This window comes from Toxorhynchites rutilus, chromosome 1 (assembly GCF_029784135.1).
Source record: "Toxorhynchites rutilus septentrionalis strain SRP chromosome 1, ASM2978413v1, whole genome shotgun sequence".
Lineage (NCBI taxonomy): Eukaryota > Metazoa > Arthropoda > Insecta > Diptera > Culicidae > Toxorhynchites > Toxorhynchites rutilus.
The window spans coordinates 174,620,825-174,634,624 of NC_073744.1; the positions used below are offsets into that span (position 1 = coordinate 174,620,825).

A 13,800-nucleotide genomic window follows, 5' to 3' on the forward strand; every position below is an offset into this window, starting at 1 on the left:
ATATTGATTTTTTTAGTTCTATGATGAGAATCAAGCCGTAAAGTCAAATTAGTTTAAAAAAGACCAGAGGTGCAAGATCGCATAAAAACAAAACAAAACAAAAAGTAAATTCAGTTACAGTTGAAATAGAAATATTTGCGTAACAACTAAATGAAAATCGATTTCATCTCAATTTTACGATGGGAACATCGAAGCATTCGAGTCTAGAATGTCTCAGTGGTCACCGAGGTGGTGACATCCTTCCGCTTATATTAGTTTTCCCTGTTGGGTTTGAACTACTATTAAGAGGACGAGTTCAAACCTGTAATTGGTATGTACTGCGCACATCAGTTAACAAATGAAAACGGTCTAACACTCATCGATTTCGCCACCTCTCAAAATATTACCGTACGCAGTACCTTCTTCCATCACAAATTCCTCCACCAATACACCTAGAGGTCACCAAATAAAACAGAATCTCAGATCGATCATGTTCTGAAGGACGGTCGGCATTTCTCGGATATAACTGACGTCAGAACCTATCGAGGCGCCAACATCGATTCGGACCACTACCTAGTGATGGTTAAGATGCGCCCAAAACTCTCCGTTGTGAACAACATTCGGTACCGATGTCCGCGACGGTACAATCTAACGCGACTGAAACAACCCGATGTCGCCGAAAACTACGCTCATTCGCTTGAAGCTGCGCTGCCGGAAGAGGACCAGATTAACGAAGCTCCTCTTGAGGACTGTTGGAGCATGATTAAAACAGCCATAAACAGCGTAGCGGAGAACATCATAGGACAAGTGGAACGACGGTACGAGTAGTTCGATGATGAGCGCGGGAGCTAATGCTGCGTCAAGCCACCCGTCAGAACTTGGAACGATATAGACAGAAGCGGAGACAGCAAACCAATCTTTTCAGGGGAAACAAGCGCCGCCAGGAGGGGGTCTCCGTAGCCACATTGGTTGCGCGTTCGCTTAGTAAGCGATCGATCGTGAGTTCAAAACTCAGGGCCCTCATTGACCATCTTTGTGTTGTTACAGAATAGCTACGTCCACGCAACAATCATCAGCGATGAAGATCGATCCACGGTCGAAATAAGATCGATTCATCCATACAACTGCTCTGCTCAGCAAGACACATCGGGCTGCTATTCTATAAATAACTCAACAATGATCAATCAACTGTCTCCGCTGTCCGGTGGTCCAACTGGATAATGGAAGAACAGAAAGAATACTCTTACGCCTAATTGGCTACTGTGTGAATGTACCATATGTAATGGTAAAGAAGGAATACTGGCGAACGGCAACTGTGTAATGTGCTAATTATAGATATGATAACCATGTGACATGTACACGATTAAAATTCGGCCCTGTTACAGCTGAAATGCTAACGAGCCTTAAATAAATAAATAGGATAAAAAAAAGCGCCGCCAGGAAGAGGAGGAATGTGAAGAACTCGAACTCAATCCATCCCGAAAAGGCTTCGTGCCACGAGCAGAAATGTGTCGGAATAAGGATGGGAGTACCCTGGAGAACGAACGTGGAGTGACTGAAAGGTGGAGGCAGCACTTCGATGAACACCTGAATAGCGTTCAGGCAGCGGACCAAGATAACGATGGAAGCAATTACGTTGGTGTAGTAAATAATGAAGATGTATTACCCCCAACAATAGGTTAAGTCAAGAATGCCATCAAACAGCTTAAGAACAACAAATCAACTGGGAAAGATGACATTGGAGCGGAACTTATCAAGATGGGCACGGAAAAGTTGGTTAATTGTCTGCATTGAATGATTGTCAGAAAACAACAGAACAGCCTCCGGAGGAGTGGAGAGATAGGGTTATTTGCTCTATCTTCAAAAAAGGCGACAAACTAGACTGTGAAAACTCTCCTCTCATGCAATTACCGTCCTGAGTGCCGTCTACAGAGTGCTTTCCGTCGTCTATCGTCACTGACAAACAGATTCGTGAAAGGTTATCAGGCCGACTTCATCGAAGGTTCTAAACCTTGCGGTATATCCTCCAAATATGCAGTGAGTAGATAGTCTCAACGCACTATCAATTTATCGACTTCAAAGCCGCATATGATTCAGTAACGCGAAAAGAACTATGGAGAATTATGAACGAAAACGGCTTCCTCGGGAAGCTTACAGGACTGATTAAGACTACGACGGGTAGAATACAGTGCTGAGTGCGAATAACGGGTTTATCTGATTCTTTCGACTCCCGCAGAGGACTTCACCAAGGCGATGGCCTCTCTTGCCTGCTGTTCAACATTGCGCTAGAGGGTGTAATGAGACGAGCGGCATTTCAATTGCGAGGTACGGTTTTCAATAGATCCTGTCAATTCATCTGCTTCGCTGATGACGTAGACATTGTCGGCAGAACATTTGAGACGGTAGCTGAACATTACACCAGACTTATGTACGAAGCAGAGAGAGTGGGACTGAGAATCAATGCGTCTAAAACCAAATATTTGTTGGCCTGTGGAGCACAACATGACCCGATTAGGTAGTAGTGTAGTGATCGACGGCGATAAGTTCGAGGTAGTGGACCAATTTGTCTATCTTGGCTCAATGGTATCGTCTGACAATTATACCAGCTGCGAGATCCGAAGACACATTTTCAATGAAAATCGTACCTACTATGGTCTCCACAAACACTTGAGGTCAAACAGACTTAGCAATCGTACGACTTGTTCCCTGAACAAAACGCTCATGAGACCGGTTGTCCTCTACGGGCACGAAACGTGGACAATACAATAAGAGAACCTATTCGAACACTCGGAATCTTCGAACGTGTGTAAGAACCATCTTTGTGTGTAGGAGAACGGTTTATAAAGGAGAAGGATGGACCACGATCTCACGCAACTCACCGTCGGACCCAGTGTCCAGAAAATCATCAAAGCTGGAAAGATACGCTGAGCAGGACATGTTGCATGACTGTCGGACAACTATCCTGCAAAAATGGTATACATTGGGAATCCGGCTGATATGGAACGAATCTTATCGAAGACATCATTGTTCAGCTTGATGATCATAATAGTGGCAAGATCTCTTCCTTCAAGCATGTTCTCTGGCTGGAGAGTACCAGATCTTGACCACTGCGTATAGTTCAGGATGGGAACTCTTTCTCTTCATCCAATGTTTCCAAAACGAAGTTATGCTTCTGGGGAGGCTCGGTATCCAACGCTTTGAGCTGAAGTTTGAACGCTGATTGATTTGTATCTGTTCCAGCATCAACTGAATCCATTGAACGTCATTGAAAATAGCTGGACAAAATTCAGCCTTAGATCCAAGTACAGGGCCATTCTGAAAGCTTGAGACAGGCGTAGCTTGAACAGCCTCCTCTACAGAGTTTCAGAGAGTTTGATAACAAACGGATTTTTATGAAATCAACGGATTTTTTTGTATTTTCACTTGAAACACTAATTTTCGTTGCCATTTCATTGCCGTTGCCAAAAATAACTGACTTCAGAATAAGGAAAACACTGTCTCAAATTGAATTCACACACTTGTCAGGATATTGAAAATGATTCCTGACAATCCAATAGCAATGAATATATGTGAATGAAGTCTCATGGCTCTAACTTTAAAGAATGCTCAAATTGAACAGAATGAATATGGATGAACACAGTAGTAAATTTGTTTATGGTCGAATGAATGACAGCTGATCGACAAGCGATATAAACGCGTTACACTGTTAAAAATCTATTTTCAATATTACCTAATAAGCTCAATATTTCCAAGCCCTGCTCTTGAGGCAATACGATTTTGCACCCCAAATGCTCATTTTTGTAGTGTTTTCGGAAATGGATCCGTGTCAAAAGTCCTTCCCTTCATCGTAGTGACGATTCGGTATTATGGTTTGGATCTATCTCTTTAACCGGTCCTTCGCCTCATCGTCAAATAGAATTCGATGTTCATAAGTTGTTTTATCTCTTCGGTATCGACCGATTATCCTGCGGACCTGTCACATGTTTCAACAGATGGTGCGCATCATCTCACCTAAATCAGTCACCTTTCCGATGGGAAGCCCTGTATCTACACACACACACAATGCTTGTTTGTTTAATCTGAACACAAATCATCAATGTCTTGGGAGCGACTCACGCGAATGGATATTTGTGTATGAAATCATTCGGCTGTAAAAAGACGCATTTCGAAGCGCGCACCTCCGGACTATCTGTGGGCTAACAACAAGCACAACAACAACAACAACACTATGTGTAGCATATTTCTGGAATTCGGAATTCGGTCACTAATCGAAGCCTGTTCGGTTCGCATCTGGTTGTACGGAACCAGCTGTTTGTTCCCCGACAAAATTCTCGGTTGACCAACTGTTGCTAACCCCACCACACACATGAACCTACTACACACATTGAGATCAACCTGTATGTACATATATTTATTAACGACTATTTGTATTTTCTTTGTTTTTTTTCCATTCTCCGTTTCTCACACATTCCAGTAAGAAAAGATCTGTCTCGTCGTCTGCAGTTTAGATTTTTCCAAAATATTCACAGAAAGCAAGCGACAATGATACAGTGAACTGGCGCAAGGTATCTAGTTCTGTTCTGTTGACGCTGCTTCTATTTTTGTTTTTGAGCGAAAAATTACTCAACTAATGCGCTCTATCGTAATAGCTCTGACATCTATCTCTTCTCGAATCTAAACTGATTAATCTTTTCTCTCTAAACCAAAGTATCTCCTCGGTTTGATCTTCTAACGCTCAAAGGGAGCTCTGTAATATGTAAAAAGAAACATTTGCTTTGTATTTTTTTTTCTTTGTTAGTGTCTCTTAACAATGAATTGTTTCTCTTTACCTTGATATAAATATTCCGTAACACTGTTTAACCATTCCACTATTACAACACTACTCTGTGTGCGTGTTTTTTTTGTTTGTTCCTTGTAACACTACTTAACACATCTATTTAAAAAAACACAGGCATACATACTATAATTCTATTCATACCAATACATTGTCACACATACGCACACACAATGAAACAGTATCACATTCCGCCGTTTACCAAGGTTCAATTCTACATTCGCTTTAATCCCAAACTTTCCTTATAATCGAATTCAAATTTCATGATCACCATCCGCTATCAACATTCCATTTTCACTACAATCGAAGGTGTGGTGTATTCCTTGTCTTATGGTATTGCCTTTCTTACCGTGTATTCGTGCATCAAAACCAGAAATGTCATAACATTTCACAAGTCAGATTCTAACGTTCTAATTGATGTTACATCAAAACGTCACATCTCAGTTCTGCCACTTTTCATCATCAAAATGTCTTTCGACAAACATAAAGCAACGTCTACACTGTTTCGAATACATACGGACACTAGATTTACACCGACAGAAGTTCGGGAAGGCAAAATTGTAAGTTTGAATCGGGAGGCAAAACCTTAACAATTAGTCATCCGCAGAAATTTCACACTGGGCCATATTTCCGTACGCACTTTACGGTGAAAACGAAATGAACCGCACGTCATTAAACTACTTTTTACGAGTTAGCGAAGCGTCAAAGATAATAAAGGGTTTTCAGGCAGAATGAACACCTTTCAAATAGAAATTAATAATGAAAATTATATTTTCCGTATCAAACAAGTGCTCAATGTGAATGGAAAACATCATTTGGTAGAATAATCTCATACAAAAATTTTATCTGAAGATAGTTTTATATTACAAAGATAAGTTTCAGTGGAAAACTAATTTGTTATCCAGATGTCGACACTGTACCGTTGTCATCGCCGATACACTTCATTTCGTTTTCATCGTGAAGTTTAAACGGTAATAAGGGCTTTTGTCCTGCATTTTATTTGCTTATGTCATTAAAATGAAATCAAATGAAACTACCAGTGACAGGAAGTTTCAAAATTAGTCGCAAAAATTAAACAAAGGCCAGAGCACCGTCCATCTTGATCATCAATACTTCGAATCCGCTGGGGATCTGTAGAATAGGATTGGGTGATCTCCAGAAAAAGATCAATCTTGACGAATCGATTTTCTAAACGGCAAAGAGATCCATTGATTAAATCGATACCAAAGAATCGATCTTTAAAAGTTCAAATGTCAGAAGGAAAGGGGTGTAATGATTTGATCGATTTCTCTTCATAAATTTTCTCTTTAGTTAATAATTCAACTGCAAGAACGTTCCAATTTGAGTTTGCTATAGAATCCGATAGATGAGGTTCTGACCTATTATCCACATTGTCAAATACAGCCCTGGATGTATTTGCAGTTAAATTATGACCAAAAGAGAGAGAGTCGATGTAGAGAAATCGATGATGTCACTTACACCCCTTGCATTCTGAATCCCTCAATTTATTCATAGAATATAATTCTCAATTTATTCTATAGAATAAATTCTATCGTATATTATAATCGTCCTTTCTTTAAACAAGGAATACAAATTTTATATTTCTATTCAAACATCAAAGGACTTTTATTTTGTTTCCCAATTTCATTTTGTTGTCTTCAAAGCCAAGAAAAATTGAATTTTCCAAGGCATTCATGTTGTACTGTAATGGAATTATTTAATTAAATAAATTATTCTTAGAAATTTCACAATTGGCTCAACTAGCAAAAATTCTATAAAGTCCGATGTCATCATTTAATTTCGTCACAATTTTTCACTGTCAACCTAGTAAATGCGATGGTGTAAATATAACTTGTAACCGCTTGTTTCTAAATGACCGAATTTACACAACTGCTTCTCCTAGATTTGCGACTAGGATTGGGCGATCCTCACAAAAAGATCGATCTTGACGAACCCATTCTCAATAAAACTCAATAAAGCGATCCAAATGTTGACATCATGTTTCTATTATTTTTAAGTGGTCTTTGGTGGAATTGGAATCGGTGTAAGCTGAAAAACAAATATACATAAAGTTTTTCTAAAACCGAAAAAAAAACGGAAGAAAAACATCGATTTTTGCGATTTTTACGAGTACGAAGAATCGGAAATCGGAATGGAAAAGATTGATCTTCTAGAGATCGATCAAAGATCGCCGAATCCTACTGTAGACGCGATTTCCGATGTACTTTATCGCAATTCTTTGGCAGTGCTACACTCGAAAAAGAAATTAAAATTTTTATTTTTTTTTAAATTTTGGAATATTTTTGATTTTTTGATTTTATGATTTTTTGTTTCTCTGTTTTTTCAACTGTTGGATTTTTAAAGTATCACTACTTTTAATCTCTCGAATTTTCGATTTTGCTGCATTACATTTTCGATTCTCTTTTTTGAATTTTTGAATTTTTCGATCTTTATTTTTATTTTTTGATTTCTGATTTAATTTGTGAATTCCTTTCCTTTAGTTCTTTCTAATTTTTGCTTTCTCAAATTTTCGAATTTTCTCGCTTCAATTTTTTTCAGTTTTAAATTTTTGAATTTTTATATTTTGTAGTTTTAAATTTTGTAATTTTTTTTTTAGTTTTGAGTTTCGTTCTGCTTTTTATTTATTTTTATTTGTGTTAATGTTTTTATTTTTTTAATTATCAGATTTTTTCAAAATTTTTGAATTATTTGATTTTATAATTTTCACTTTTTGTATGATTTTTTTTTTCATTTTCCTATTTTATGATTTTTCGATTTTTTTATTTTTCTATTCTTTGATTTTTGAATTTCTCTACTCTTTGATTTTTTAAATTATTTTTCAATTTTTTGATTTCTTAATTTTTGAATTTCTCTACTTCCAACCTTAAATTTTCGATTTCTAGATTTTTCGAATTTTCTTAGATTATTCGATTTTTTATTATTCCTTTTTTTCAATTTTTTTCTTTTTTTACCTTCAATGTTTAAATTTTTCAATTTTTAATATTTTTGTTTTGTTTAATTTTTTTTTTAATATTTTTAATTTTTGAATTTCTGTTACAATTTTACTTTTTGTAATTTTCCTATTTTATGATAGATTTTTTGATTTTTGTATTCTTTGATTTTTGAATTTCTCTACTTTTTGATCTTTTGAATTATCGATTTTGCTGTATTAGATTTCTCGATTTTTTTAAAATATTTTTCAACTTTTCGATATTTGCTTTTCTGAGTTTTTGTCAGTTTAATTTTTCAATTTTTGATTTTCTCTACTTTCAACCATAAATTTTCGTTTTTTACATTTTTCGAATTTTCTTAGATTATTCGATTTTTTATTATTCGTTTTTTTCATTTTTTTTCCTTTTTTTACCTTCAATGTTTAAATTTTTCAATTTTAAATATTTTTGAAGTTAGAATTTCAATTTTGAATTTTTGTTTTTTTTTAGAATTTAACTTTTTGTAATTTTTTTATTCTTCTACTTCATGATTTTTTTTTCATTTTCCCATTTTATGATTTTTCTATCCTTTGATTTTTGAATTTCTCAACTTTTTGATCTTTTGAATTATCGATTACTGTATTAGATTTCTCGATTTTTTTTTTATTATTTTTAAATTTTTCGATTTTTGCTGCTTGATTTTTCAATTTTTTGATTTCTCAATTTGTGAATTTCTCTACTTTCAACCCTTAGTTTTCGTTTTCTAGATTTTTCGAAATTTCTTAGATTATTCGATTTTTTATTATTAGTTTTTTTTTATTCCCTTCAATGTTTAAATTTTTCAATGTTAAATATTTTTGAAGTTCGAATTTTGAATTTTGTTTTGTTTTGTTTTATTTTTTTTTAATATTTTTAATTTTAGAATTTTTTTAAAATTTTTAAATTTTTTGAGTTTTGAATTTTTTGTTCTTTTGAATTTTTTTCTTTTTTGCTGTATTAAATTTTTCGATTTTTTTATTAGTAGTATTTCCCATTTTAAAATTTTTTGAGTTTTTTTTTAATTTTTGGGTGTTTTGAATATTTTTGATTTTTTAATTTTAAGATTTGTTTTTAACACGTTGAGTGCCACGCGGTTTCATATCGACTTTCCCGTCAAGCCGCGCTCGCAATATTGGCAAATTAGGAAGCTCGGTGCCAGTCACGATCTGAACGGAAAGCTCGGTGTCAGTCACCGATGACTAACATGACTGGGCTCAGAATGCCACTTTTGCATCACGTCGATTCATTTTGGTTTAAACGAACACGAAGAAAGCTGTAACTCCAATTCATTTATTTTACTCTTCAAACCGAAGTTATTCGTCGCGACGCGTTGTTGTGGGTGCCGATCTTTCGAAGCGGTTCACGGATTTTTCAATTTTTGTTTTCTGTAAGAACCGAAGTTCTGCTTAGCCAGGCCATGCGTCATATCTTGAGGCAAATAGCAGTCGAAAGGGGCGATAGATGGGAAACACATCATGTGGCCAAGCGTTGTCGTGCAACAGAATCACTTTCCGCAAATGTCGCTTTGTTCGTTCGAGTTTCTCATCTTTTTTCGCACAACAAAAACAGCTGAAACCGATGAAGGCTCTCACTCGTGATGATTTTTTTACAATAACAGTGCTTTCCATAATGATTAGATCGCCCATAAATTTCAAAATGATACGATTACCTGCAATTTTTCCTGAGATAATGATGAAAACATGATTCACAATCATCTAACAGTCTGTTACACCACCAGAACGGTTGATTATTTGAAAGATACGTCTTGGTACACTTTGTGTCAAGTTTTGCAGTGTTGCCAGCTCAATATCATTCCACGACTGAAGAATAGTAGTTTTCAGCTCATCAACCGTTGAAAATAGACGGTTCACAGCATAAATCCTTCGAGCCATCATTCCCCAGAGGTTATCAATAGGATTTATGTTCAGAAAACATACCGGCCAATTCATAACATCAATCTTTTTAGACCTAGACTAAGTCATCGTTTCAGTACTGTTATGAATTCTGGCATTGTCTCGCTGGAAACTAATCTTTGTTCTTCGTTTTCAGTGCATCCTTGGTAGCAAACCGGCTTCAGAAACTTTAATGTAGTCAGAACTATTGATTTCATGTGATACAAATTGGAATTCTAGTTTTCCGGAGTCAAAGAATGCTCCCCAGACAGATTCTCCTTCAATATTCTTCTTGGAGAAAAATCTTGGTTCCTTGGGCAAAACTCGCCAATGGCCATTTATCCACACGGTCCGTCTAAGTTGCACTTTTTCGCATGAGACTTTTTCACCACCTGCAAACAAAAATGTTTCTCATTCAAATAGAATACTAGTTTGATATGGAAAAGCTAATTTTCATTCATAATTTTAATTTTGAAAACGTGTCCGAAATCATTCCGACTGAAAATCAGCTATTCTCTCACGCTCTCCTAAACTAGTAAACAAAGCTCAATACCGCCAGCGTGTCAATGTGTTGTTTTTAAAAACATTCAACTGATCCGTGGACACAACAAGAACAAGATTTTCATACGAATTTTATTTTGTTTTTGTTTACATGAAAAGTGGTGACGCGAATGCTAGATTATGACTGCAAATCAACAGACTGCGTCGGGTGAATGTTTTAGTACAAAACGCAAGCAATGACAGCTGATGAGAAGCAACGCACAACGCGGCATTCTGTTTCCACCTTTACTGTATTTACGACCACCTTTATGAATGATTTGGATATATAATTTGAAGTGTTCGAATAACTTGTTTAATTGACCATTTTACTACCTGTCCCGAAACATAATTGACACATTGTGTTTTTTTTTATTAAAATTTTTACAGGCTCAGTTACATAAGTTTAAAGGAGCCGAATTCTTAAATATGTTTTTAAAACTATATATCTACAAACAATTTTCTTAAATCTATGGTTAGTAATGTGGGAAACCGATTACTCGCAGTGGACTCGAGTTTAGAAGGGTGACATAATTTTTCAGGAAAAGAATGTGATATAAGGGGCAACATTGTGTGTTCACCTCAGCGTAATGATGGTGTAATTTCAAAGGAGCTTCCGAACAAAAATACGGCGAAATAACTAACGCAAAACTTAAGGCTTGTAGGTTTGAAGTCCACTTTAACCTTACTTATTTGGAAACGCCAAACGAAATAAAAAATTTAGAAGCAACATATTTATTCAACATCATCATCATCATGCTTATATCGACATCACGACGTCGAAGAACTTGTGATGTGTTTTCAATCATTATCCCAAATTCTTCCATCGAAATCTCTGTATCTGGTTTATATCAACGAGTTCCCAATCATACTCCCATCCGTACAAAATTGTTTTGTTATGTTTTTACCTCGTTGTAATCGTTATGTTTCATTCATGTTTCGTTCGCTTTTCCATTCATTTTGTTACGTTTTCGTCTCCATATCATTCTGATACTATATTTGTTTGTTTTTATACTTTTTTTTTCTCTCGCACTTTTTTCATCCCCCACAGCTCGTAGATCACCGTATCGAGTGGCTAAGAATGTTATCTAATAGCTTCGGGTTTTTTGTTTCTATGATTTACGTTTGTATGAATATTTTGTAAAGAGAGTCAGAGGGAAGAAAAAATAAATAAAAAGTCAGGAATTTTACTTCAACCTAGATTGAAGCAGGGCTAGGGAATAACCTCTCCGTTCGCGTTTTTTTGGTTATTAAGTTTTTTATGTGATCAAAATTTTGGTACAGAGAGGAGAGACAGAAAAGGAGATTTTTATGATTATTCTCTGTGGGAAGAATTTTTCTTGTTCTTGTTTTGGTACCCACTTTTTGTGTACAGAATTTGAAGAAAAAAAACGGAAGAGCAAAGAGAGAGAGAGGGAGGAAGAAATTGTTGCAAATACATTTTTATCTTTTATATTATAACAGTTAGATAGCCAATAGGGAAACATTACTATGAGCTGTATAGTTTAAAGAGCCATGCCATCGTCATGTTTCATCGTCGTCATCTCTTCTGAAGCAACAACAGAGCAGCATCTGCAGCAGCACGAATCACCGCTATGATGAGGGAATCACCGTTTGGCTGTTATTCCCTCCTCGCAAACGCCTTCTGGCGGTCCCGCTAATCACCGTAACTACTAGCCATTAGTGTCACTTTTTTTTCTACGCATACATCTCGTCTTTTGTCCTGGATAAGAAAACAGAAAACCAAATGTTAGAGTTCAGGCGATCATCTTGAAGGATGGGAATTGCTGGAGTCTGCCGCAACACCTCGAAAAAGTTCGTATCGTTGAGTCGCTTCCGTTTGAGGATGTTTGTTTTTCTCGTGTACACCTTGCTTCGACCCGTTCTGCCCTTGTTCATATTGCTTTCCTGGTGAAATATCTGTGAGAAGTTTGGAGGCGAAAACTGATGCGGTTCAATTCAGTCCTGACTTCCTAGGCTAGCTAAAACTAGAACTAAAACGAATAACCTCTAACTCTTCTCGTGTGAACTGATTGAAACTAACAAACTAATAGAAAGTTTGTGTGTTCTCATTGAAAATTCTAGCTCAATTTAACATCGTTTGTTTGTTTGTTTGTGACTTGTGCCATTTGTATTTGATTCAAAATAGAACCATTCATCTAATTCAGCTCGTTTTCTCTCCACAGTACGCCAAATCCGTCTGAATCAGCGCAAGTAAATCGATCTGGCCAATCCGTCGCTGCCGCTTCGCGGCTATCCAAATTAAACTAACACAAACGACAAAACCATCATACATTTATCCGATATCAACATGAGGCGTCATCACCATCAACTACAACCACAAAAACAACAACAAACGCAATCATTATGTTCGTACCCGTCTGTCTGTCTGCGTGTGATTTGTTCCGTGTCTGTGATTTGTGAATTGCGACCGAGACTGCATTCGGTGTGTATGTGTGTAGGTGTGTTAATGTGGGTTCCGAACAGATGCTACTCTCGCAAACACACACACACACATGTGTAACACAATACCAAGATTCCCTTATCAATAACAACTATCGCGATGCGATTTCGTGGTCGAAAACGGAATAGTAATAAACAAGACTCGAATTTAGGGGGTCTCTTAGTGGAAGCGATGGATTCGATTTTGGGTTTACAAAAGTAAGTATTTTTGTATTTATTGTGGAACTTTAAACAACACACTCTATCAGAACTTTGACATACACGTGATATGGTTCAAAATAAAAAACATTGCATACATTATTTTCTATGGAAGACGTTTGAACAAAGGTTTATCACCGAAATTGGAACCTTTGTGAAAATCATTTCTTTACGTCTATCAGGCTTACGATGTTCCCGATTCACCAAAAAGGCGACTAGCGGAATATTGATAACTACAGAATTGATCGCTATGGATCCAGTATCCCCGTTCTTCATGCACAACATAGGCTGTGACCAACATGGATTTTGGCCCGAGTTGTCAACAACTGTTTACAACTGTTGCAGTTTTTTTTGCAATTACGCAGTCGCCAAGATCATCGAAAGGTTGTCACCTACTTATTCGGCAGCGCATGAGATAGAGACAAAAAATCAATAATTGTTCGGACGTTGCGAAGGCTCTAGTCACTCGACCCAAGTGCCCTCCAGGTTCGAAGTCTTGGGAACCACCGACTTATTCCTGAGTACATTTTGTTTATTGGCTCAAAAAAATGATCTTTGCAAAGTTTCAGTTCAATCGGACGTGATTCAGGGGTGCCCACGTTACGTTCACACTTAACCAGAACACATGCCCACAAATCAAGTTCAATGGTTCTGTAGTACAGTAGAACCCCGATTATCCGCGAAATAGTCGGGCTAGATCATCGCGTATAACGTAAATCGCGGATAACGCAATAAAGGGCTAAAAATGAGGTGCAAACATGAAAAAAGATAATTTAGCATGAAAACTATGTCTTATCAATACATAAATTATTGAACTATCCATCTGTAAGGTCGTGTACATCAGTGATCAGATAATGAGAAAGCTATGACCATGTGAAAAAAGCAATACACTACCACTCACTCACAAAATTCGGGAAGGTTCATAGAA

General features: G+C 36.6%; 1 protein-coding gene across 13 annotated transcripts in view; it reads left to right on the top strand.

The window, feature by feature from the left end:
• The window catches only part of LOC129780195 (tropomodulin), a 139,348-nt gene that overhangs the window by 120,337 nt on the left and 5,211 nt on the right, over positions 1-13,800 (top strand). For 5 of the 13 annotated variants that reach the window (XM_055788243.1, XM_055788323.1, XM_055789138.1 and 2 more), the window contains one exon: positions 12,398-12,872. The exons of 1 other annotated variant lie outside the window; for it this stretch is intronic. In XM_055788243.1, coding sequence (XP_055644218.1) covers positions 12,398-12,482 — 85 coding nt within the window. In that variant the 3' untranslated portion in view covers positions 12,483-12,872. Of the gene's footprint in view, positions 1-4,453; positions 4,545-11,262; positions 12,027-12,397; positions 12,873-13,800 lie in introns of all 13 variants that reach the window. 7 more of the 13 variants (XM_055788798.1, XM_055788721.1, XM_055789116.1 and 4 more) reach the window with 3 other exon arrangements.